Below are 26,694 nucleotides of genomic sequence, written 5' to 3'. Positions count from 1 at the left end.
AAGCTGCAGTCATAATGAAAACAGTAAATCGACATCAATACCATATGGAATAAGTGGATTTCTGTCATGCTTGCACTGCAGGAACCCACTATTGATGGCAGGGTGCCTGTAATTGCTTTGCTGGGTTCTAGATAATATCAGTCCACGAGTTTGAAATAAATGAGGATTTGGGGAGTGCCTCTTGAATTTTATAGACCGTCTCTCAGCTGTAAGCATGTGTGATGTATAAGACTGCTTCATAGCTTGCTGAGAACACCACCACAGTTTAATTTTCAGGTGAGCCTGTGGCTACTGTTTTACTCGGGTCTGGAAGAAGCAGAAAATCTTCCCTAATGGCTCTCTTGATACTTCAGAAGGGTGATAAACTTGAAACTGCATTTTTTAGATAGAGGGATGCATGACTGAAGTTTAACCTCTTGGGACTTCAAGTCTGTCGTATTTCTCTTTCAGACCGTGGCTGCGGTAATGAAAACATGTGCAGTGAGGGTCATGTTAACCTTTACAACTCTTAAGTGCAACATAACTACAAGGCGCTGCTGTAAAATTGCCAGAAACAATAGTCATCTACAGTGCCTTACTCTTAGCTTTAATGAGGCAGTCAGTGATGAAAAAAAGGTAACACTTTAAAAATTGCCATGTAGCTGTCAAAGCTGCACAGTGATTTTTGCTTAACCTGCTTAATTACAGACACACACCTAAGCAGGAATGATGCCTCAACATAGTTTAAAAAGCCAATTTCTAAGTGAATTTATTTTGGCCTTCTTGGATGTAATTTGGCATCTAGAGAGGATTAATTGTTTATTACAGTTAATTCTTGAGACAATGCTGCCGTCTTTAAAGCTGCTACAGTTTATATTTCTCCTACTGGTGGTTAAAATGGCTGTTTATACAACACACAACTCTGCAGTCCATCTCAGATCTGCAAAGCATTTTAGCATCTTCATCTATCTTTTAACTCATTATGTAAAACTGGCATGAGTGTTGCAGTACAGTCTGGCTTCCTGCTCTAATCTGTGCAGTATGTGGTGGCAGCAGGCACCAAATGGCAGACTGACAATGTTCGCACCTATCTGGTGAACACAGTGGAGCATTTAGCTCCTGGGGGAATCTGATATTTCCCTCTGGAGCTGGTAGAGACCAAAACAAAAACAGTGTAAATATTTGACTTGCATTTGACTTTGCTTTGTTTTCATTTTGTTTTGCTGCCTCCAAGAGGCCCGAAACAGAAAACACCCCAGAAACAAGCCAACGGTTTAACTCAAACACGTTACATAGAGCTAATCTCACAGTGCGTCGGAAATGCCATTTAAATACAGAACCAAGGAGTCATCTGCAAACTGTGGAATGATAATCAAAGTATACAGTTTGGTTAGTGCAGCAGTGTTTCTAGAGCTCAGCAATGTGAAGAGTATAGTATTATTATTACAGGGAGAAAATATGGTGACTGCTGCAAAAATAGGACCCAAGTTACTAGTTTCTGGTAATAAACCAGATCTAGTTTTAATGAAATACTGCAGCAAACACCATCACAAAAATCCACAAAGATCCACACTCAGCCACCTATCTAGACAAAGCCACACAGACAGGTATGATGTCTTTGATTTGAAGCTGATATATCAGTGCATCTGATACATGCATGCTCTGATAAACTCTTAAATATTCTCTTTACTTATCCGCAACTTTAGCCTTTCTTTGAGCTGCTACCTAAACTTCCTCTTGCTGATCTGTCACTCCCCAGGTCTCCATGGTGTTTGATCAATAAACTAAAGCCGCTCCGGTTTTAATCGATGGGGCCCAGTCTCTGTGGGCCCCGTCAGTCTGTTGTCCTGCCGCGGTTGGTGTCTGTTTGGTTTCTTTGGATGTGGATTTTAGCTCTGTGACAAAGATCCTGCTCATCAAAACCTCCCCCACTTTTCACCTGAGCTATAATTATCTCTCTCCCTCCCTCTGTCAGCAACTATAACTACACACACAGGTGCAACCTCACAGTGGCACACATACTGTACTTCCGCTCCTTCACCATTTGTCCTTGATACCAGGCTTTTGAGATTTATGACACTCTTCCCAAACGCAAGTAGTCTCTCTCCTTTCCCCCATCCTCTTCTCTGGTTTTATTTGAAATGAGAGGACTGCAGTTCTTTAATGAATTAATGGTATACTATAAATGCATCTGCATCAGTGCAGCCAAACTCCATTAGCAGATAGCATTTGGCACAGACCAAGGAGGCCTCTGCTCTTCTCCGCCAGAAAATAGCTGCAACGCAGCCTTCTCCACTCGTTTATTTCACAGAGCGAGCAAGGAAATGTCACCTTTAACAAAAATATGCACATAATTTCCCTCAAGAGAGCCACTTATGCAGCGGCACAAAGGAAGCGCATTAACCAACATCAAACACAATGCCATTCAACAGATCAAGAGCGTGATTAAATAGACACCCACAAAGCGGTCCCATGGTATCTTGTAGAGAAAGGATTTTAATCAGGCTGTGCATAGTGGAATGCTGAGAATACACCGCTATTTGGCAATGAGTGTTTTACAGGATCAACAGATTATCAGCCTGAAATATTTTGTCTTTTTCTGGCCACAGTGAAACCTACACAAAGTTTCTTAAGCTCTCAGCCTGTCAGTTGCTGTATGAATGCGTGTGTGCGTCATGTGTGTCTGCCTCTGTGCAGTGAAGCAGAAGATTCCCTGTTCTCGGTGCACACATCAGCTCAGGTCTTTTCAAAAGTGTGTATGTATGTGTGCGTTTTGCCACGGGATGTAATCTGTGCTCTTGGCGAGGCAATTTTTAGACACGGGTGTTTTCATTAGGTTTGAGCAGACAGTAGAGGTTCGATTTATAAATTTTGATTCAGTCTCACACATTCAGGCATGCCGTCGCCGCTTCTGCTTCGCCACACTCACACCTGCTAAAACACACACATGGAAAGCCTGCAGAATGTGTTTATCTTAGAGTCTCTGTTGGATTTCATTTACAGCTCTTGAATGTGAAAACTCATCTCCATAAGTTTCCTAAAAAGAGACTGACGAAGCTGCATATTTTTGTCACCTTTACTGTCCGTGTGTGCGTCTGTTGGAGTATGATGACGCACAGACAGGGCATCCATAGAAGTTAAAATATTATGTGTGGTGCTTTGCACAGAATTAAGAATATGCAGTTTTCTCTATTTACTTTCTGGATTATTATCCCCTGATACAGCTACTGTCCTTCCAGTGAATCCAAACACTGATTCTTCTGATTCTGTTGGATGAAAAAAGGCCACTTTAGTTAGATGACGGTGCATTTTTGAAGTTAGGAGACTAGGTTGGAGAATTCTGATATTAGCTGTTGAGAGTTAGATGAAAATAACAATACCTTTCTCAGGGTAAGCTACAGCCAGAAGCCAGTTTGCTCAGCACAAAGACTGAAAATGAGAGAAGACAGTTAGCCTGACTCCATCTAAGTTTGGAGAGTTATTCGGCCAAGCCAAGAAAAAAAGGCTTACGTAGTTTTTGTGCAATTTACGCAAACATAGTAAATTTTGTGACCTGCTTTTCTCTGCTTGTAGGCTTTGTTTTAAATGAACTGCCTCCTGGCTCCAGTTTTATATTCAATGGACACTTCTAAGTTTGGCATTAATGTTCCTATCTAGTTCTTGTCAGGAAAGCAAGTAAGTAGTTCCCCGTATGAAAGTATGTGGTTGTAAAAAACTTTTACTGTCCAAGTGAAAATTTGTTTTAACCCCGTAATGCCTGAACCATGAAATAATTGCCAAAAATTTCTGTTTGACCCCCCCCCCCCCCCAAAACAAAACCAAGTTATTGAACAGTTATTGAACTGTCTGACATATATGTGGATTTTAATTTGTGTTGATGTCCTTACATTTGGCACTTTGTGTAATTTATTGCTTATAAAATTATTGTGCAATTTATGCATATTTTTCAGGGGGGAAAAAAACTCACAAAAACTCATGTATCACAAATGATACAGATGGTAATTGATAAAGTTCAGTTTAGACTCAATGTAAATGATTTATGTATGACTACAGGTATCACCCCTGTCAGTCTATACTGTGACTGGGCAGACGGCACCGTTCGTGCATGGAGCGTGTGTGCTACACTGTCCAAGAGATTGAACGCCCTGTGGTCTTGGCTTAGTAGCTAATCATTGAGCTTAACCTCCTCTGTGCTTGTGGCCAGCTCTGCATTGACCCAATTCCCAGGACTTAAGTTACCAGCAGTCTCTGTATAAGACTACACGTACCCTGAGGCCCTCTGATATCCCCGGAGCATCTCTTTGATTCAGTGTGAACTGACACTAACATAGAGCCACGGGAACATCAGCTCAGCCACAAAACTGTAAAGGTCTGCCTGTGTGTAGTTCAAAAAGGACTCATCAGAGCACCCAAATTTCTCACCTTGGCATAAGTTCATCAAGGTGGGGTGCACTGTGCAGACCTGTTCTGAGTGAGTAGGAAAGGAAATAAAAATGCTCAGATGCTTTATTACCGACCAACATGACTACTCTAACTATCCAAAGTCAGAATATCATTAGAAGAGGTCATTAAAATAACCCTAGATTTCACAGAAACATTTAAAATACAAATAATGAAAAACATTTTTTCAGAAGTTTTAAGAAAACACATATACACTTACAATGTCTGGATTATTGCACATAGCAGTTTTATGGCGATAGCCTCACACATAAGCCAAAGAGCTTTGCATTTTGAGAGATGATAAGCATTCATTTAAGCTGCCATACTACTATGACTGATTTGGTAATGGTTGTGATTAACATAAACACCCCTCTACCTGCACTTTCTCCTTAATATATCTAAATGTGCACTTTTAAAAAGAATTTAAGAGGAAAATGTTTCCCTCTCAGGGTGATTCATTCCTGAGCTGTAACCAGCATTTGTAATCTTAATCATGCTGTTGCTATGCAGCACTTTTACACACATTTCTGTGTAATTAGTCTTTGAGTGTTTACTTGCGCTGAGTATTAGTGTGACCGGGGGAACCCATGGATTGCTCCGTCTGGCCTCTTTGTAAAACCCTGTTAATACATCAGCCTGGCAATCTGGGAGACACACAGGCACCTGGCTAATCGCACAGCAATTCAGCCGAGGAAAAAATAAAGAAACTGAGATTCTGACTCTGTGACAAAACACTTAAGCTCGTTTTCAAAGCTGCCATAATGTGCACAGGTTTATTTTTTTCAAGAAAGACTATTTTTAGACACAGTAAAGGCCCTGACCTGACTGAAGCACTAACTGCAGACCGGTGGAGTGTGCTGCAGAATCCTGCCTGCAGTGACAGATGGTGACAGGGTTGGTAGTTTTGGATTGGCTCCATGGTTTCTACTGGCAAGATCAACCGAACATAGTTTTTTCCCCCTTTTCTTTCTCTTTTTTATAAGTAGCTGATCCAGGTTTGATAACAACGCAGATGGTTAAAGGAGGAAACAACACAGGCTTTCCAGTCCAGACTGCTTGTGATGCTGACATGACGCAGTTGAGATTATAAGAAACTGACCTTTAACTTTTCCTCATCTAAAACCTCAAATTGTAGAAAAATATATGTCTTTTTAGGAGCGTTGAAGATGGATGGCATTGAAAGGCTGATATGTGAGAAAAAAGTGTAATCAAAATATTGGTTATACTACAGGTTGCAGTGTGCTTAAATGACCATGGCAGCTATTCTGGGCCATGATTAGTTATTCACAAGACTCAGGCAGTTCTGCTTAATGATATTAATAAGTAAGACAATATAAATCTTTTAGCTGAGCTTATGCTTTCAGAAGAGCTAAAATGCTTTAGCATTGATATTTTCCAATATTAAAGAAGACACTATGCCATATATAGTTCAGAGGTACTCAGCGGGGATGGTGCATTTGACCAGACTTGTGCTGTCAAAGCAACAGACAGACTATAAATGAGCAGGTGAAGATAAAGCCTCTGCTGCCACGTTTTCTTTCATAATATGGCGCTTGCTGATTTCTCAATGAAGCTTCAAATGTTATATTTTATAGATTTTTTCTAGTTTCATGTAATGACCATTTCATAAAATGGTAAATTTAAGACACCACAGAAGGGTTCAAATGTGATGAAAAAGATGCCTAAAATGATTCATAATTGATCTTTTAATTAGCTGTAAACTGTTCACTGAGCATACATATGCTTTCTGAAAAACTAGTTCAAATTCTCACTGTTTCATTCACTGACAAATGGCAGTCATCCAGCACACAGCAACCACACACAGGCTCCAGTCCATGGATGAAACATTACACAATAGTAGTAGAGAGGGTTTTTTTTTCTGAATAAACTTTCTTTACTCAGATTTTATCAGCTAACAACCTTCCTGTCATCCAGTTGTTTCTGGATCTTTTAGGTTTTTATGGATTTTTTTTCACATTAGACTTGTGTTTTTACTGGTCCTTTATCATCATCATCATCACCACTGAGTATCCACTCCCATACTCATCTCAAACATCATCACCTTCATAAACTCGCTTTGGTTTTGCTTGTTACCACTGAATCACTTCTTTGTCCTGTTTCAGCAGAGAGACATGTTCTTATGCAACTGAACCGTGGCCATTCAAGAGAGACAGACAGGCAGGCAGACAGGCAGGACACTCCCCCTACATGTCCACTTTTCCTCCAATGCTTTAATGCAGTCTGCATCTCTAACTACTCTCAACCACACACTTTAAAGCTTACTCACAGGATTTACTGCCATACATCTCTGCTCTCCTCTCCATCTCTCTCTCCCTCTCTCTCACACACACACATACAATCATGACTGGCAGTGTTAAACTCATACAGGAAGTTCACATATATGCGTGCGAGCACGCACACACGCGCCGGCGCACGGGGGACCTAAATGATTCACAGCTCCTTTACATTTCACGGTGGATCTCCTTTCCAGTCTTGAAACCCACAACTAAGATCACAGATCCAGGGGGGAGCACAAATGCAGATGGAGGATTAACTGTAGCATTTGCCACAGAAATCGAGCTTTATTCGTCACGCTGGCGTCATTAGTGTATGTGCATTAATGTTGACGTGCATTCTCCGCCTCGATTGTAGTCAGGAAGCGGTGGCGGGAGAGGGCTTGCCGTGGTTCCGCAGATTTGTGCGCAACGCCATTACAGACCACCCTACTCTGCGTGGTTCATTCATAAATACCGGAGGATCGCCATCTCGCAGTGCTGCCATCATTTCGCAGTCGCAGCGAGCCCCCTCCTCCCAACCCTCTCCCTCTCACCTCCCTTACTCCTCAAAGCAATATGACAACCCCAATACCTTCATATATTTGCCCTCCCTCTCCATCTCCCTCTCCTGCTTACTGCCAATATGGCTGTACGAGGATACAGGCAGTAGTTTGCAACTGACACGACCGAGGTTAGCGAGCAGAAATGTAACTTGTGATACAACAGCGGCGAGATGGATGCAGAAAGTGAGATTTGCTGTCCCGGGTTGGCCGTGAGCAGCAGGAATCGTGTGCGCATAACAGCCAGCCAGCCAGAAGGACCGCGGTTACGCCACTGAATACCAACATCTGATCTCTATGTAAGATGTGGAGGCTGAGGAGCATCTCGATACCTGATCGTGAAGAACGGCTCCGCTTCTGGCTCGTCCTTGGTTCGGAAGGATGAAAGACAAACGCCGAAAGCGTCTTAGAGCATTTTACTCGTTTCATGTAGAGCTCATGTCGTCCGATTCCCAACACCACCACAGCAGACTCTCTCTCTCCCTCTCTCTATTTCTTTCTCTGTCAGTCTCTCCCTCTCTCTTTCTCGCACATAGGACGTGGGAGGTGCTATGCTCTCTCCCTTTTCTATCCACACTTGATTTTCTTTCGGTTCATACACTTCCTAGTGGTTGGATGCCAGCAAAATAAGTTATTTTAAAACGTCTTCCTCTTAAAAATATTCTGTGAAGGCTGGATGTGTGGGAATCTGATTAAATGTAATCAACCACCTGCCCCCCAAAATGGAAAGAAATTGCACTGAAATATATGAATAAAGAATATATCACTGCATAGAGATACATATGGATCAATGCATATAATATATTTTTAATAGCTGGAGTGGTCACCAATAGACTCATTGGTGACCACTAAGCAACAAATCATATTTAAATTAATGGGTGAAATGCAATTTATGGTCAAAAATATAAACCAACAAGGGCCCCATTTCTTTCAAAACGTCTCAGCCAGAGACAAATATATTGTAGCCTTCAGACATCCCCAGGGCCATGGCAGACTTGTGGCATTTCCCGTTGACTTGGGGCCGCATAAATGAAAAACTGCAGACTGCTGAAGTCCTGAGATGGAAATTGCAAGATGAAAAATGTCAGACTCGTTGGATTTATTAGGCCAGGGTTTTCATTTAATATTCGGCTGGCATCGACACAAAGAATCCTTAACATAAGCTAACATTTAACATAAGCTATGCAAAGATTACATCCAAATCAGTCCTGTATCACTTAGAGGAAAGGTATGTGAAGCTGGCATATTAAGTCAGTGATGTTATAGAGCTAGCTGTAATGGAATCAAATATATTTAAAGTGACACAGAAAGATTTTAATGAAAAAGAAAATCCTGCGTTCGATGCCGTTTCAGCACCACGGACAGAGACCCCTTTGTGTTTCAGCACCGTGGAGAGCGCCGTGAACGTATGAATGCAGTAGACTGGTGTGTATAATACAAAGCTAACCAGAGCGTGGAGAATGGAAAAATGAATGACGTGATGACAAACACGCATCGATATAACAGTAAGTCTAAATAAATCATCAACCCATGTCAATATCCGCTTGACAGTGTCAGGTAACATCACAGCTAAGTGTGAATAAGCATCTACTTCACGGTAATATAGGTCCAAGGCCAAGTCAGACCAAGCCTTGTTTTGAGCTGTGGTGTCTGTACGTGACGGTCTCGCTGTATGACTCACCAACTCCATCTGCAAGGTCTTGTCTTTGTCCCCCTCTGTCGGTAAGAAGGGGAACTACAGATGCTTTGGGAGAGCGGGGAGAAGCAGATCCATACGTGCGTGGTTCTTTCAAGCAGCATCGATTGGGGAGAGGAGATAATGAGGAAAACACCAGGGAGGAGGAGGAGGTGGTTTAAACAGAAGACAAGACCAAACCAAAAAACTAAAACAAGACTTCAAAACAATCAGACCTGCCTACAAGTGTGTGAAGATGTTGACATTTATGGCACATTTTCATTAGTACTTTCTACCTGTATGCAGCAATGCAAACAGGAGTAAGTTAGTATAGCAGTAAGCGAAAGCTTTAACCTTCTAGTGGAGCTACGTGACAAATAATTCACATTTATGATTTTTTTGCGAAAACACAAAGGTGGTTGAGAAAGATTCGTGAATGTACAACACATGCTTTGTCTCCTTCCGTTTAGCTCTTCTTCCACTGTCCTAAGCCATTACAGCCCTCACACTCAATAAAAAGCCTTTTCTCAAACCACACAGCAACAAAGTGCAATAACCGGTGTCTTGGTCCCATTTCTGTTAAATCAATAACCCATCGGCTGAGGGACTACACAACAACAAAACACCCAACAGGCACATCTTCACAGGAGCCATTTCCAGATGGGTTCCTTCCTTTCTCCCTGAGGTGGAGTGTGGCCACCGCACTGGCTCCATCCACCATTTCCAAAGAATTATATCCAGCGCACAATCACAAAGGAACTCCCATTCAGAGCTCCTCAAGCGTGAATAAAAAGGAAAACACAAATTATTGCATGGGTGGTTTGGCTATCTGAAAGCTGGTAAATGTACTACAGGGGACAGGTCAAAAGATCAAGTAATAAAAAGACTGTGACAGTGGTATTTTCCCTGCAACAAACCCTAAAATAAAAACATTAAATAACATTTTATGTGACCTCTGATCTGAAATTACACTATAAGTTATTATACACAAATGAGAAACTGGTAAACATGTGTAAATCTTAGGTAGGTATACGCCAGTTTTAAAATTACTGCAGATAAAATTCTATATTAAAAAAAGATATATACTGCTGTAAAGTCCAAAATCCTCACCGGGTACAGATCCAGTGGCACAATTTCCTCGATTCACTACCTCTGCTAAAAAAAATAAATAAAATAAAATTCACTGTTGCGTGAATGTTGCAATCCAGAACAAATAAAATCCCATTTGGCACTATGTGAAGTGATTGGAAAAGGGATTCTCAAAGAAACAGATAGTAAAGACAGACGCAGGGGTCCAGTTTTATTGCTTCATCATTACAAGGTGATAAATTAAGACATCAAAAAACATAGAAGTCAAGTTAAAGACTGAGAACCTTCATAACAAGCTTTAAATTCTGCTTTGCACAAACAAAAATAAAGCTTGTAAAAGCAAGAAGACATCAATGACCCAAGTGTTCCAGTTTTGATTGTGAATTTTAAAAAAAAAGAGAGAAAAAAAGAACACATCTTAGGGTAACCTGCTTTTATAACTATACTGTTATTCAACCTTGGTTTTCTGTCACTAGTGGCTCAGTTAGACAACACTGCCGACATGCCCACAGAGTACTTGAAGGTATAAAACTGTATTTTTCTTTTATGTTAACATATTTTGTCACACTAAAACAAACAAAAAGAAAAGCTCACAAAACAGGTCACAGTTTCACCGATTGCCTTAGCAGTACCAACAGGAGTAAACTGATGTAGAAGTAAAAACGGCTTTATTTATTTTAGAAGTGTGACACTTCCATGATGTGAAGAGAGGATGGAAACCAGTCACCAGAGTGTCATAGAAGGAGGAGTAGGACAATCCAATAGTGAAATCACATATTTCCTGTCACTCAGCTTTCCCATGTTTCTTACTGGTCCTTTTCGTGGTTGAGGGCCCGGTTAACAGCTGATGAAAAATACAGGGAAGGACAAAACAGAACAGAAAAAAAAAACCCAATAATATTTTATAGAAAATACATGAAAAATATAAGACTGCTGTATATGAGGATATATTCTGACAGTGTGAAACTGTGTGGTCATGCACAAGTTTGTCTGGTGTATTAATGTGTTGCTGCGATACATGCAGAGTATAAACGTGGCTGTACTTGCATGTACACTGTGAAGGGCTCACCCTCCTTTGTGACGGTCTCAGTTATGTTCTTAGCCTTGGCACTCAGATCGCTGACCATACTCTCCATGGTGGCCTGGTGTTTCAGAAAAAATGGTCTGATCACGCGCTTGTACAGGATTTCGGAGCCGTTCCACGTTACTGGAGCCATACACCATATGAGGAACAAACACTGTAAAAAGAGCAAATTTTCTGTTATAATAAAAGGGAGAGCTATACATTTTATGAATATAATATAATGAAATGATAATGAAGGGTTATACATTTGTTGATTGAAGTTCAATCAACAAATGTATACTGGGATTAAGGTTTTCAATATAAACATAGTGTTTTAATGAAGGTGAGCCAAAATCATCATAACAATAAGACCACAGTGTTTCATCAGTATGGTGGCTTTTTGTTTCCATGATGTCATATTATTATTGTTATTATTTTTTTTGGTAAAAGCATTTCTGCATAGTGCAGTCTTTATTTAGCAGTTACACAAAATATCCACAAGAGGGTGGTGTTGGCTACTGTAAAAGAAAAGCCATCTGCCCTTATGTAATTCAAGACAGTATGACTATCTATGGCATGACAGTGTGAGCAGACTTGGGCCAGTGTCAGCTGCATACAGTGATAATGTCCAATATAACCACAAAAACCATATTAAAATGTCAGCCTACCTTGCCAGCATAGTAAAAGGGGAACCAGAAGAGGAAGATGTCAGAGAAGAACTCAACAACGCTGAAGAGTCCGTAAACAACCCAGTAGGTGAGCCACTGTGTGTCATCCTCCTTAATATTGCTCTCGATGGCCTTAATACTGAATGGAGAGGAGAACAAGAGACTGATGAGGTCATGACATCCATGGTACATTAACATTAAAAGTCTAAACTCTAAACCTGATAAGATGATATTATGCGAATGTGACAATGAGCAGCACTGTACAACAAGAAATTCACGAAAGGAGAGGGTCAATATTCTGCAAAGCTACATGAACTATAGGGGAAAAAACCCCAAAACATTTAGAGACACTGTCTCAAGTTGCCCTTTCCCAAACACAGAGCTGGAGATGAATTCACTACTGGAAGCAGCTTCATTTAGTCCAGAATGCTGCCAGAAGCAGAAGGTACATACGATGACCACTTGAAAACCACAAATTCAACTATTATCTGTGCTTCTCTCCCATCAGTGCAAATCACTGCACATCACTTTGTATTAGAGAGCTGATAAAGACTGTTTAACTCAAATCAAATCAAATCAAATCACTTTTATTGTCACATCACATGTGCAGGTACATTGGTACAGCACATGTGAGTGAACTCCATCAGACATTTACGTTCTTACATGCAGCTCTGTTAGTTTCTACAAACATTTGTGGCTGTAGTACAGGTGGTCTCATGGGGACATGCATGATGTGATTTGGTGAGCTGAAAGTTGGTCAACAGTATGAATATCAGAATTTATGCCAATATGTACACTGAATGAGTTACTGCCCACCGTATCATCCCACACCAAAATTCTTCTATGTAAAAATAAATTCTTTAGCAAAGTTAGACAAACCTATTTTCCAATGTAGCCTTTTTTAGTAAAGCTTTTTCTTTTCCCGCATTATTGTCTTATTGAGCTTCAGTTATACAAAGAAACAATCCTGTAGGAAAGAAAATCAGATAGAAAAACCTAATTTTACAGCCAGTAAGAAGTAAAGAAATTACAATGCCCCATACATGCTTCAACATAGACACAAGCATGCAAGCAATGCATGTTTACACTGATTTAATCTAACCCAGCCATCAGCGTCGCCTGCAGAACAGCAACCGGTGGCTTATGCGCTGGTCATGAATCAAACATTTCATTTGGGGTTTAAATGTTTGATTTTTGGGTGGGGGGAAATGTTACGATTCGATGTTGTCAGTGTTTTGTTGTAGGCGTGACTGTTATGTGTTTCCTGTTTTACTTTGAAGGTCTGTCTTATCTCAGTGTGTTCAGTTTACGCTTCCTTGTCTCGTCAGTTCTGATTTGCCCCAGCTGTGTTTCCCTCCTGTTGTCCATTCCCTGATTGCTCCCTCTATGTATTTAAGTAAAAAGTAAGTAAGTAAAATTTATTTATATAGCGCTTTTCACAGATAAAAATCACAAAGTGCTTTACGACACAGAAAATGGGAATATAAAAACAATATAACAGTAAATAAAACAATGTAAAACAATAAAACTATAAAAACAGCATAAGAAGAAATTAATCAAATGCTTTTCTAAATAAAAATTTAAGCCCTGTGTTTCGGTTTGTCAAGGTCGCGATCTCCCCCGTGTTGTAAATAGTTGTCGTATATAGATGTAAATAGTTGTCGATACTTTTTCTCACTGCAGCAGCTTAGTAGGCGTGAGAAGCCATTTTTCCTTGAGAGCAGGGAGTGTGGGGGCATTTCTCCTTATTTTTCTTTTTCTTATGTTGCACGCCAGTTTTCCCTGGGCTGGGGTGTAACACTTTTCATAATAACACTGAAAGAATAGGAAATGGTCAGCAATCTCTAAAAGTCTGTTAAATACAAGAGGCAAAATAGACTTTTGTCATGTTCTTTTTTTCATGTAACGGCAGGTAAAGCACTAGTCTTATCAAGGATATTTAATGATTAACAATGCAGCATGCCACTAAAACACATCAGTAACACAGATATAAACTGGTATTATCAGACTGACTACCTTGAAAAAGCCATAATTAGTATTAGTAATAGCAGTCTTGGGTTGGGCTGACATTGAACTTTGGATTCTAAAAGAAGTGTTCATATATTAGAGTGGACATTTTTTTGAACAGATGTCATACATACGAGAAATATGCTGGATAGACAAATCCAATCAGGTTGCAGAGTAGTGAGGCTCCATATCCAAACAGAAGATATATCGCAACAAAACTCAGGAATCCTGCAGAGAGAGAAACACGAGAGGCGGCAGTGAGCTGAGAGCAGACGGCGCGACAGGGAGGGGAGTGTGAGGTTATCCAGTTACTTTACAAACACTTCTAATGTCAAGCTACATTACTGTGTGTCTCACAGCAGGATATGAGGAAAACACAGTACCAGGATCAGGAGGAGCACTGAACACACACCAAACACTGATATTAATGCAGCCAAAACAAGAGTGGATTTTTTTAAAATACATTTCAAAGCTCATTAAGCCACATGAAAGTATAAACTTCAAGCCTACACACCTCAGGCATGATAGACTCCACAACACCACAGGTTTTATGCAACTTAAAATAATATGTTTATGATAGTGTGTAGTATGTGAAACTACAATTCAATCACTATCTTAAAAACATGACTTCCCAATTCAGTGTGTATACTTTGTGTCTAAGGAAACAGACTGACTTTGAGTGGAAATGACTCAAGTTCCTTATTTATTGACTGGCACGAAATTACTCTCTGCCATGCTAAAAAGTAAATACGGTATATGGATAATATAATATGGTCTAGAACACAGCATTAAGGCATGATATAGCCATGAATAAAGATAATAAACATGTAACTGAAAAACCAGAAATACTACAGAACTGCCAACTGGTAACTTTGAATTCAATTAACAAACAGCAGATACACACTACAGTTTAGCATGCAAAGGTTTACCTACCAATTTCTGTCACATACTCAAGATTTTCCCAATAATATTTCTTCAGCTTTTTTAACACTGAGTTTTAAATAACATCTTATCAAAATTTCGTAGGAACTCTATTCATGTAAACCTGAAAAAACAAGCCAAGTGGGGTCACCTCTCATCCCTGTAACATATTTATATGTGCACTTGCAATATTTTTAATCATAAAAATATTTGCTACCACAAAATTGTCAAGAAAACAAACGAGGAATATTGGGACACTGCTTGTAGCCCAGTTACTGCTTACTAAATACATTAATAATACTATATCCCTGCTACGGATCTCTGCGGGGATGAACGGGTGGTAGCTTTCAGAGGCAGGTGGAGTTTCCAGCAATGCAGAGTTGATTAACACACAGAGAGTCAGTATAAAATGTAACTAAGGTGACTCCGTTGCGAGTTGATGTAAAACAGAACAAAAACAAATATTGTGTAATCTCCAAGGTACTGTAGATGTCAGTACTTCAATATACTATTAAAATTTATGCAAAACTCAACTGTTCATTTAAATTCAGCTAATATAAAAGGTCATATATTATCAAAAGCACTAAAAGCATATGATCCTGTTGTAACCATTGCCTGCTCTTTACATCTCATTTGTTTGTCACAGCTCATATACAAATATCTGTGCTGATCCCAGCCTATCCAGCTCACGCCCTGTCTCTCTCTCTCTCCCTAATGAAGACCAAACTGGAAGAACCGGTTGACAGCGAAGACCCCAGGCTAGGTTACAGACAATGGCCAGTGTAAATAAACACACCAGCTGCAGCACAAAGCACTAACAGCATATGGTAATTTTCAAACCAATGTGCCATCAATAAAGAAAATGCTTTTTTTCCCCACTAGATTTTGACAGCTTACATAGAGTCATTACTTCATAACCCTGAAATGTAGTAGTTAAGAAACTGGATAAATAATGAAACCACAACTGTTTGATTTTTATTATAGCAGTAAATAATAGGACAAAGAAACTCATGGATTTCTCTTAGACCATGATTGTGTATCTATATTCATTAACATCTTTGTTGTGGAACAACTGAAAATGTGCACAGAAGTCATTACATAGATGTGTGATCTTGTGATGAATGACTCAAAAGTCTTTTTTACATAATTTTTGAAGGTCAGCTAAAAATCCAGTTTGACTTAATTTCAAATGATGACAAAGACCCATTGTTATGAGTACAGTGGGTGAGGGGTGGAAGTTGACTTTAAAAATGTGACGTTTATGCACAACTACTAACACCCAGTCAACTGGCTGCACACAGCTGACTTGAGGCATCTCTACTCCAGTCAGCACATTAGTATTCACACTTCAGAGTGTTGCAGGAGTCAGCATGAACTTGAGATGTCTCTCAGCTAAACAGCACACAGTTGCAAAGCTTGGTTCTTGAACTAGCTCAGATCAAAGTGAAGTCCAGTACATTAAAGTGAGCAATCAGAAAAGAATTTATTGTACTCAAGTGTTTTTCAGTGTACAACACATTTTTACCCCAAAATGTGGACGTAATATCAAGTAAGCATTATAACGGCACTTACAAATTGGCCAGATGCTAAGCAGATATTTCTGCAAACAGGACAGGGCATGGTATAATTTGGCTGCTCTGTACGGTTCTATTAATTAATTATAGGGTAGAGACAGGTAGAAGTGTTTACATACAGTCCAGAGTATTTGTTTTGCAATTCAGTCTGCTGGAGGGTGTGGGAAAACAAAACAAAACATGGATGTACTTGCATGTAGATCTAAAACAGAAAGACTGACTGACAGCAACTGTCTGTGCAAGCGGTTGTTTTATCAATCTTTTGAGAGCAACTGTGTAACTGGAATATTCTGAAGTACTTGAGATAGACGGTGTTCAACATCAAGTTGAGTACAAAATCGCCTTACTTATACTACTGGCTTTTTGCACACACACATATACATATATATATATATATATATATATGAAAATATAAGCCCATACAACAACAGCAGGCATGCCCAACATGGTTCTTACTAAGGCTTACTGCCATGTGTTTAATGCTTAACCACTTCCAGTAAAACCCAAAAAAGTCTACAAAAAAAGCTTGTGCTTAATATCTCATTTGATTGCAACGTTTGGCTTTTCTATGCTACACGTGTGTATAGATCTGAAATGTTGCGTCTAATTTTTTTTTTTTTTTTTTTACATTAATGAAAAAGTATGACATGTTTTGTTTTGTGTATACACATATATAAAAGCCATAGTTCTTTTGAAGGATCCTTCCCAAAATATGTAGTATTTGTTACATAAAAATAAATCTGCTGATGAAATATTGGTGATAGAGATTTTTAAACCTTCAATTATCAACATTAGTCACCAAATGTACTTTTTTAAAGTCATCTTTGTATTTTTACTTATGTTGGAGTACTGTTTGTTAGAACTTCTTATCTTTGCCTGTATTCAGGTTTTAGTATGTAGTATTCAAACAACGCACTTCACATACAGTACTAAAGATTCTCATCCTTTGCGACCTTGAAATTGGTTATCCTGAAGACATGCCATTGTTCTGCCATGAACAGACAACCGTTTTTGATCAATTGAGAGTAAAGACAGTGAGTTTGAATGTAGGTCACCCTGGTGTTTCCTGTAGCTGAGTGGCATCCTAAGCACAACCTTGCCTGAGGTGTCTGACATTTATTGACTTTAACTGTGCAAACTGACTACAAAGTAGCGTCAAAACAAAACTGCTAAGGAGTATGGGGCGCTGTTTGCAATAAAGGAGTGGATCTGTTTGCAGCTGTATAACCAGTCACCCTAGAATCTCCCTCCATTTCTGACCCTGGATATTTCAGGACATGATAAAAATACCCCTGAGATCAGCTGGTGGTGGATCTCAAATATTAGAAGCAGTTCATTCAGCAGCAACGCTTCGAAATAGATTTGTGTGTGTACATATAGGTGTGTGTGTGTTTGTACTTTTAAACCAGGTCAAACGCAGTAGTGAAGCATTAGGGCCTGAGCTGGATGAACTTTGGTATTCTTGCATGAGAGAGAAATAAAATGAGCAAGCTAACAGAGAGAGGGAGGATATGAAACATCTACTACTCACGAACACTGCAACCACAACTGTGTGCCAGTTTCCGTTTGAGTGACAGCTTACCAGCTAAAAAGCTAACGTTGGCATACTTGTTTAACACGAATATTGTGCCAAGTATTGGAGGAGAGGGGTAACTCCTAAGCAAAAGTTAATAAACACCTCCAGTGTTTTAAAGTACATTTGTGTAGCTAGCTGTTCGTTTATTCTCGTGAGCTGTTAACATACCCAAGGCGATATACTCTCTCTTCACTCCCGTTTTTTGCTCCAGTGTTGCCAACTGATCAGTCACAAAGTTCTTCTCATGGAGCAGAGTCACGAAGCGCTCCTTAAAGTGACTCATTTTCGGGCCTTCCCGAGCCTGCGACCGAAACAAAACCGTACAGAAGACAAAACAAATGTTACATGACCCCAAATTCGAGGAGTTTACAAGAAAACGGGCGGTTTACTTACTAACCTTTGCTTGATAACTTGCCCAAAAACTTGGCGCTGTGAGGGTGTCCGATGACTCCACCGGGCTGTGGTGGCAGAGGGGAGGAGCCTGGATGTGTCTGACCAATCACAAAGCTCGACTGACAAAAGCTGGCCGCTACAGTTGATGAAATAAACGGTTTGTGCTGCCCACGTTTGAAGAAGCTCAGTCATTTGGAGGTCCAGGAAACATTGCTAGTCTGTTGGGCCGTTAGTGAGTTAATAATCTGTTAAATTATGTGACCCCATCTTTATATTTTCTTTTTCCTATGTATGAAAGTTGCTAATATGTAAGGAATGTTTATTCTCTGAATGTGTAATATATGGTGCATTTTGTTTAAATGTTAATTTTACTAATAAAAAAAAGAAGTCTGTTGAGCCGCTATCATCCTTAAAATGCTTTAATTTCCCCACACATCCACTTCTGCAGTTACACCGGATGAATTTAATATTTGACTTACAAGGCTTGACTGTTTACTAAGTTTTATCAGTGTGTATCCATGCACACTAATAAACAGTGTTGGGAAGGTTACTTTTAAAATGTATTCCACTACAGATTACAAAATACATGCCCCAAAATGTATTTTGTAACGTATTCCGTTACGTTACTCAATGAGAGAAACGTATTCTGAATACTTTGGATTACTTAATATATTATCATGCTTTTTACAACTACATGACTGTACTATTGCTGTGTGATTTATTACTATTACTGAAGGTCCGCGGCTCCGAACCGTAGTAAAGGGACCTCTGGCTAATATGTCAGGTTTGTGTCCGGCTCATAGCTGAAAACTAGCTTTACCTTGTTGTCTGGGTCAACTTTGCTAGCGAGAGACAGAGAGAGGCGTTGAAAGGCTGCTCCAACGGAACTTATTGTTTCGGAGGAAAACACAAACACGGTGTACAGTCGAGTCTTAATAGCTTACTTACAACTGGGCTCGTCAGGCACTCTTTTTGGCTGCAGTGGTTATTATTATATTTACATGGTTCCAGCTCCCGTTTCTGCTCAATGACAGCTCTACTTTTCCACTCTCCTTTTTCTCACAGACACATAACGGGTATGGCAGTCCATTCTCCCTGCAGCACGGACTACACTGCCCACATTCTTTAGGGCTATGCCTGTAGCATTCTGCCTATTAGCTTAGCACAACAACAACAACAACAACAACAACAACAACAACAAAAAGGCCTCTCTCACCCAGGAAACACACAGTCGCAGAGAGGGCAAGCGTCACCCTGTAACCATGGTAACCGTAACGCTGCCTCCTGGAACAACAGAACATCACAGCTGTCAAACAAAACCCAAACAGTCCTGACCCGCCACAACATGAAACAGGAAAAATACCGCTGTGTAATCCATTTATTTCAACAAAGTAACTGTATTCTAAATACCACCTTTTTAAACGGTAACTGTAACGGAGTACAGTTACTCATATTTTGTATTTTAAATACGTAACGGCGATACATGTATTCCGTTACTCCCCAACACTGCTAATAAACGTACTAATTCTCGATCGTAGCGGCCTATGACTTTAACTGTTGTTTGGACAGTACACTTGTCCAGGCAGGTAAGAATTTTTAAGAAAAACCTGGGAAATCTGCATGAGGTGTTTACATTTCTATCAGAAAACGTCTCTCTGTTGCTAACCAGAATATACTAAAAAGCTGTATACATGTATAAAAAGTTCTTGCAATGTAAGAAAGAGTAAGGCCAGTCACTGTCAGTGGTAGCAGTGAAGTTGCCCTTCAACTGAAAGCAAATACAAACACATTTTCTCAGAAGAGGTTTTATTGAAACAAAAAGAAACACATACTCTTGTGTCACCAGTGCACATTAAAGGAATGTTAATTACACATAAGCATATATTACATAGATGTGCACTCTTCAAACAATTTATTAGGTACATCTTGGTAATGCTGGGCTGGACCGCTTTTTGCCTTCAGCATTGCCTTAATTCTTTGTGAATTAGATTCAAAAAGGTGCTGGAAACATTCCTTAGAGATTTTTCTTCATATTGGCATGATAACATCACACAGTTGCGCTCACGTTTTCATTCAAACTTTGACCACGTGGCAAAGGTGCTCTTCTGGACTGAGATCTGGTGATTGGGGAGGTCATTTGAATACAGCCCCCCGCCCAGTCTCCTACTGCGCAATTTCTGTGAAAAATGTAGCCTCAGTTTAAAGTTCTTAGCTGAGAGGAGTGACACCCAGTGTGGTCATCTGACGCTGTAGCCCATCTGCATCAAGGTCTGATGTGTTTTTAGTTCAGAGATGCTCTTTTGCATACCTTGTTTATAACAAGTGGTCACTGTTTCCCTCTCAGCTCGAAGTACTCTGTTGTACCTAATAAAGTGGTTGCTGAATCTTGCTAGCATGACTTTACTGGACTACACAGTAATTGGTGCTATGTTCTCAGTTTGTATATTTTTTTTGTGTGTTTTCTGATGCATATAGTTGCATAATTGTGTCATTTCAAGGTTTTTATTCAGTAATCACAGAGATGAAGTGATGTACTAGCCTTTTGCAAGGATGAGTCAGTTAAAATGCCTTAACGGTTTTTAAAACTGCATTAAGAACAGTAAGAGTGATGCTCCTGATGTGAGAATTACACCAAAGTGATTGAGAACAACTTTAATATCTCAGTGTTGACTCTTGATTCCAGTAGCTTATGACAATAAAAGTTGTATGTAGAGTGTACTTGTCTAGGCAGGTCTTGATTCTTAGGAAAAAGGGTGTTTATGCAACATTGAAATCTTGTGATTTCAATGTTGGCAACCAAGATATATTAAAAACCTGCAATAAGCTGTTGAAGTGAAAGAAAACTTTTAAAAAGCGTTTGAAACTTTTATATAATAAAAACCAGTCGTGTTTTTTATAAAAGAAAATAATTATTGTAACAGTGGAAGTAGCCACTGCCTGCAGCCTCGCAGCTTTACATTTGTGTAACAAAAACCACCTCACCCATGGATTTCTGTGTGTTTACAAGGTGAGTCACAGCAATCTGAGTAGACAAAACCTTACAGCAAACAACCAAAGTACAAAACAAATATTGTTCAGGACATATAACTCAGATCTTTCTAAACTGCTCGTTAATCCAATACAGAGAATGGTCTGAAAAACAGAAAGTGTCAGTGAGCGGTAACGGGTGAAAATACCTTGTTCATCTCATGGTCATTGGAGAATGAGTACCTTGACCTGATAGGAAGGCAACAGCACCTCAAATAGGCATTTGTTACAAACAAGGTATGCAAAAGAAGACCTATGAACGCACATGGCACAGATGGGCTACAGCAGCAGAAGACCTAGCTCTTTATTAAGTCTGCCATTTACCAGCTAATAAAGTCTGTCGGGCGAGTCCTGCATTTGGGTCCACTGCCTGGCACACAGTACTTCATGATACCTTCAGTCATCACATCTCAGTCGAGTAGAGCAACTTTGGGATGTGACTGAAGAGGAAATTTGAATGAGGAGCTTAAAAATCTGCATTACACTTTTGAGAACTGCTTTAAGTGAGAAACTGTAAAACAGTCATTAGATAATACAAATAACCAGCCAAAAATAATAACAGATTCATTACACACCATTTCAAATACTTCACAAAATGTAAATAAAAGAACAGTTTTCACAAATTGTAACACAGGTCTTTCCGAACTCTGCTTGTTTCAGTTCTACAAAAATAATAAAGATGTGGGGACCAACATATGCCAAGAAAATATCACTCGTATCATTATTGTACATCACTGGCACTGGTTGAACTGTTGATACAAGCCAGTGTGGAACTGTGCTTTCATGTGTGTATGTCAAATTCTGACCAAACTATCCGAATATCACAGGAGAAATCGAGACTTATTATACCAGCAAACATTTTCCAATCCTATTTTGTTTAGTTTTGGTGAATTATAGTTTGTTTCCTGTTCTTACCTGACAGGAGATGCATCCTGTGTGGCCTTCCACTGCTGCAGTCTATCTGGTTCAAGGTTTGAAGGATCGCTTCCGCATTACTTAGTTGTAATGAATGATTATTTGAATTATTGTTGCTTTCCTATCCTATTCTCCTTTGAACTCTGGTATCAAAAAACTCCCAAAAAAACATGCAAATAAAGAAAACAAACACATTGATACTGCCTTCCTTGGGCATTTTCTCTTTTTCAGATCATAAGATGATTGTCTGTAAACCCTAGAAATTTCTTTGTGGGAAACAGAACAAACAGCTGGCACAAACAACTGTGTCAAATTCAAAGTCACTTAAATCACCTGATTTAACTGCTGCTCAGTTTGAAGTTCAGCAGATCATCTTGAACATGACTACGTGCCTAAATACAGTGAGTAGCTGCCATCATTGTGTCTTGAGAGATTTGTGTTATGCTGTGGCATCCAGTGTACTTAATAAAATGGCCAGTGCTTTTTTGAATTCTGTTCATATGGGTTTTCATTGCATGTGCAAAAATATAGTCCAACATGGTTACAAAAATTTCATTTGAAATTGCTGTTCCTGATCTTTGTCTCCGTCTTCATCTTCATCATTTCTTTCAAATGGTTTCCATCTATTTCTGGATCCACCTTCAGCTCAGATTTGCCTTTACTCTGAACTCACTCACATTAGTTTCATCACATCAGTAGCAACAAAATGCAACAATTTTAGAGATGTTTGTTCAAGAAATAATGGTTATCAATAATGATTGATAAGCTGTGTTGAAATTCTGCCTTCAGTGGTTATCATTATACATCACAATGGGAAAACTACAAAAAATGTGTTTGGCTGCAAGAGAAGATGTTCAGAGTTTTGCAGAAAAGTTTTACCAACCAGTTTCTTGACTCATTAAATTTGGTTTATAGAATGAGATGTAATACTGGGATTTTGACATGATATTAATGACTAATGGTAATCTAGGAGCCACTGAAAACTCATACATGAACATTTAAAGCTTGGAACACTGTTGTTGCGATACAATCTTGGTCTCTGCAGTGTTTCTAACGTCACGGATGAAGCACCAAGATTAACTGATACACATGATCATGGACATTTACCAAGAGTTGTTGTGAATTTGGATTGTCAGCAGAGGGCAGTCTGCGACTATCTATGGTTGAAAAGACCTTCCTTGGCTTCCTTGGGTAATCTTGCAAAGATAAGAAAGCCACAGGCATGGAAGTGGGAAGTCACATTTCTGCATATTCAGTCCACAGGGATATGCAGAGTTATCTTACACCCCCCTCTCTCAGTTTCACAGGGACAGATGTGCCCAAATGCATTTTGCATGATTTTATGCATCACTGATCTTTGGAGTTTAAGTTCTCCTTTCAATGAGAGTCTGAACTGTTTTCATGCACTCACACTGAAAACTGCATCAAGATGATGTTGATAGCAACTCTGACTCTCGTGTTGGGTTTTCTAATGCAAGGTGAGAATTTCTAAACATTTATTAACTTTTTCATTTAAATGTTTTAGTTTTATCGTAATCTTCGCTGGTGATTATCAAGGTTTTTTTTTAATCAGATTTAATTTTGTTTATCATTTCAGATTCCTTGGCCAATAAATTTCTTACTCAGGCTGATAAATCCAAACCTGTCAGTCTTGGTGGGACTGTGACCATCAGCGCCACAGGAAGTTCAGATATTGGTGCTGATCTCAGTTGGTACCTTCAGAAACCTGGACAGCCTCCCAAACTTCTTATATATCAAGCATCAACTCGCTCCTCAGGAACTCCGTCTCGATTCAGTGGCAGTAGATCTGGTTCTCAGTACACTTTAACCATCAGTGGGTTTCAGGCTGAAGATGCTGGAGATTATTACTGTATGGGTGTGCATACTGGTGGAGTATGCGCACAGTGATTTAGAGCTGCACAAAAACCTCCTTCAGTCTGAGTGAAGGCTGCAGGTGCAGAGTGCAGTGAAGAGACTGTGATGAGAATAACCGGTCCACTGAACACAACAATAGAGTCATCAAACACATACACAAAATAAAAGTTTATAATAAGAAGTTTTAACATAAAAATGTATATCATTTAATCAAGCCCCGGCTTGGACAGTCTCGGTCGTTGTGTCCTTGGGCAAGACACTTCACCCGTTGCCTACTGGTGGTGGTCAGAGGGCCCGGTGGCGCCAGTGTCCGGCAGCCTCGCCTCTGTCAGTGCGCCCCAGGGTGGCTGTGGCTACATTGTAGCTTGCCATCACCAGTGTGTGAATGTGTGTGTGAATGGGTGGATGACAGGTTGTGTAAAGCGCTTTGGGGTCCTTAGGGACTAGAAAAGCGCTATACAAATACAGGCCATTTACCATTTACCATTTATCTTTTCTAAAACATGGCTGCTGCGATGGATGCATTGATAGAAAAAAATATTACATCCCCATAATTTTCCCCTACCGCTATTGTAAGTATAATATAATGAACATGTTAATCTTTATCTTTAACTCTGTTGCGCAAAAGTATGAGATTCACAATGCAGCATAAGGTTTAATAATTAAACATAAAAGCTCTATTGAAAAACTAACTAAATACAAACACAGTGTTTTATTGTACTTTTATTTCATGCTGTAAGTTACATTCCTTATTATCAGAGATGGGCAGTAACGCGTTACAAGTAACGCGTTACTATAATCCGATTACTTTTTTCAAGTAGCAAGTAAAGTAAGGGATTACTATTGCAAAAACCGTAATTAGATTACCGTTACTTTCCCGTAGGAACGCTGCGTTACTGCGTTACTGCAACCGTGATTTTTTGCGAGAATGTCTCATGACAGTGAGTAAGCAAGTGCGACGTTCGTGACAACAGCTGTGTGCAGATCAACAATGGATCATATATGGAATGCAGGAGAGAGTATGAGCATGCAGCATTTAAAGCGTGGAAGTACTGACCTTACTTTGAGTTTGATTCCATAAAAAGTGACAAAAACATTAGTGTCCGTTGTGTGTGGGAAGAAAACTTCTTTTTACAGCGAAAAAACCCCCTAAACTTCCAAGCAAGCACGTAATGGGAAACTCAGAGAAACTCGCGGATTCTTCCACTGACCGCTGCGGCACACCTGCACCAGGGTAAACCTCCGCCTACCGCAGTCCTGCTTTACAGGTGAAAATAGAGCAAAATGACCGCTGAGTATTTGACTTTATTTATTTTCTGCTGTGTTTTACTTGCATCTATTTGAAAGACTGAGTGTAAACACAAAAAAATATTTTATTTTATGTGCTGGAATGTGCAGAAAATAGGTTTAAATAGGTTTAAAACAAATTTCTTCCAGTCAGAGAATGTTGCATATAATTAAATTTTTGCTTGATGCATAAAGTTAAAAGATTAAAACTGATAAAACAAGTTTTAAAAAGAGACTTTTCCATTTGATTACATTTTGTATGATGGATTATGCAGAAAAAGTAGAATTGGGCTGAAAGATCTATCGCTTTATCACCTCTTCAGGTTGTAAATCGTGTTTTTAAAAAGTAACTAAGTAATTAATTACTTTTGAAAATAAGTAATCAGTAAAGTAACGGGATTACTTTTTTGGGGAGGTAATCAGTAATTAGTTACTGATTACTTTTTTCAAGTAACTTGACCAACACTGCTTATTATAGTGGGCAAGAAGCAGAACATGAATATGAACATTTCTCGAAAGATCAAACATAGTTTTACAGACACACTGGAACAGAGATCTGTAGATTCGAAAACATCATTTGTAGACAGGAAGTGTTGCTGAAGCTCTACTCTGAGCAGTGGTCAGGGTCCAGGGTTTGAGTGATGGGGCTCTGTCCACTCAGACTGGCCTCACAGCTAACTGAGCCCGCCTTCCTCCACTGGTCTGCAGAGAGGCTCAGGGTGCTGCTCCAGCTGTAACGACCATCTGTCCCCAAGACCTCCAGGCTGTTTGACAGCCCTGAAGATGGGCTACAGCCCCCCACCTTCCAGCCCAGCTTCCAACCTGAGGGGAACCCTCCAGTGGCCAGACACACCAGAGTGGCACTGCTTTTCTTCTCCTCCTCTTTAGAAGGAGGGAGGACAGTCAGGGTGGGCCTCAACACACCCACTGGAGGAGACAGCGCAGAGAGAGGAGAGAGTCAAAAAGGTGAAGAAACTTTGAAAGGCAGTTATATGGTAATCTATTCCTATATCTATTGAATAATACTTCAAAGTGAATAACTCATCTCTGAGATAATGTTCCTACATATAAATGAACCAAGCTGAAACACTCATGTGAACAGTCAAATCTTTGTCATCTGTTTCTTTCACTTCCTTTAAACTACATTTAAAGTTAATGAGCCATGAACACCAAGATGATCTGCAGTTACTCTAAAAAAATCACTTTTTTAATTTGGCAAAACTACGGATCACATTTTAAATCTAAAAATAAGCAGATATTGAAATAATGAGCTAAAATATTACAGCTGCTCTTCTGCAGTGTTACATTTTTAATTTATTAGTTTATTTTGACTTTTCTAAATATTTTTAAAAAATATAAAGTATGATGA

The 26,694-nt window shown here is 39.5% G+C and overlaps 2 protein-coding genes and 1 gene segment (V, D, J or C); 1 reads left to right on the top strand and 2 right to left on the bottom strand.

The window, feature by feature from the left end:
* Positions 1-10,218: 10,218 nt before the first annotated feature.
* Positions 10,219-18,288, bottom strand: LOC146612240 (receptor expression-enhancing protein 5). 2 transcript variants are annotated; one of them, XM_085379246.1, is made up of 6 exons: positions 18,226-18,288; positions 17,997-18,129; positions 13,892-13,985; positions 11,751-11,889; positions 11,067-11,257; positions 10,219-10,863 (listed from the first exon to the last, which is right to left on the bottom strand). In XM_085379246.1, the coding sequence occupies exons 2-6, from the start codon at positions 18,109-18,111 to the stop codon at positions 10,857-10,859; spliced, it is 546 nt and encodes a 181-aa protein (XP_085235372.1). In that variant the 5' UTR covers positions 18,112-18,129; positions 18,226-18,288; the 3' UTR covers positions 10,219-10,856. The 2 variants fall into 2 exon arrangements, with proteins under 2 accessions (XP_085235372.1, XP_085235371.1); XM_085379245.1 differs by having other exon boundaries at positions 11,089-11,257.
* A 5,304-nt stretch (positions 18,289-23,592) lies between these two features.
* On the top strand, positions 23,593-24,071 carry LOC146612239 (Ig kappa chain V region 3381-like). The segment is given in 2 exon segments: positions 23,593-23,641; positions 23,761-24,071. Coding segments are annotated over 2 exon segments (360 nt in total).
* A 1,858-nt stretch (positions 24,072-25,929) lies between these two features.
* Positions 25,930-26,694, bottom strand: part of LOC146612227 (immunoglobulin lambda-1 light chain-like) — a 111,340-nt gene continuing 110,575 nt past the window's right edge. The window contains exon 6 of the mRNA XM_085342479.1: positions 25,930-26,252. Coding sequence (XP_085198605.1) covers positions 25,930-26,252 — 323 coding nt within the window. The remainder of the gene's footprint in view (positions 26,253-26,694) is intronic.

This window comes from Diplotaxodon limnothrissa, linkage group LG19 (assembly GCF_057381915.1).
Source record: "Diplotaxodon limnothrissa isolate DT_005_m linkage group LG19, D_limnothrissa_male_GT1.1, whole genome shotgun sequence".
NCBI classification, from domain to species: Eukaryota; Metazoa; Chordata; class Actinopteri; order Cichliformes; family Cichlidae; genus Diplotaxodon; species Diplotaxodon limnothrissa.
Note: the sequence above shows the minus strand (reverse complement) of the source record. Positions and strands in the feature narration are given on the sequence as shown.

Coding starts and splice junctions, on each gene's coding strand:
- LOC146612240 (XM_085379245.1), bottom strand. CDS start 18,111: ATGAGTCACTTTAAGGAGCGCTTCGTGACTCTGCTCCATGAGAAGAAC. Junction 11,890..13,891: donor GTCTATCCAGCATATTTCTC/GTATGTATGACA, acceptor CTCTCCATTCAG/TATTAAGGCCATCGAGAGCA. Junction 11,258..11,750: donor CCTTTTACTATGCTGGCAAG/GTAGGCTGACAT, acceptor CTCTTTTTACAG/TGTTTGTTCCTCATATGGTG.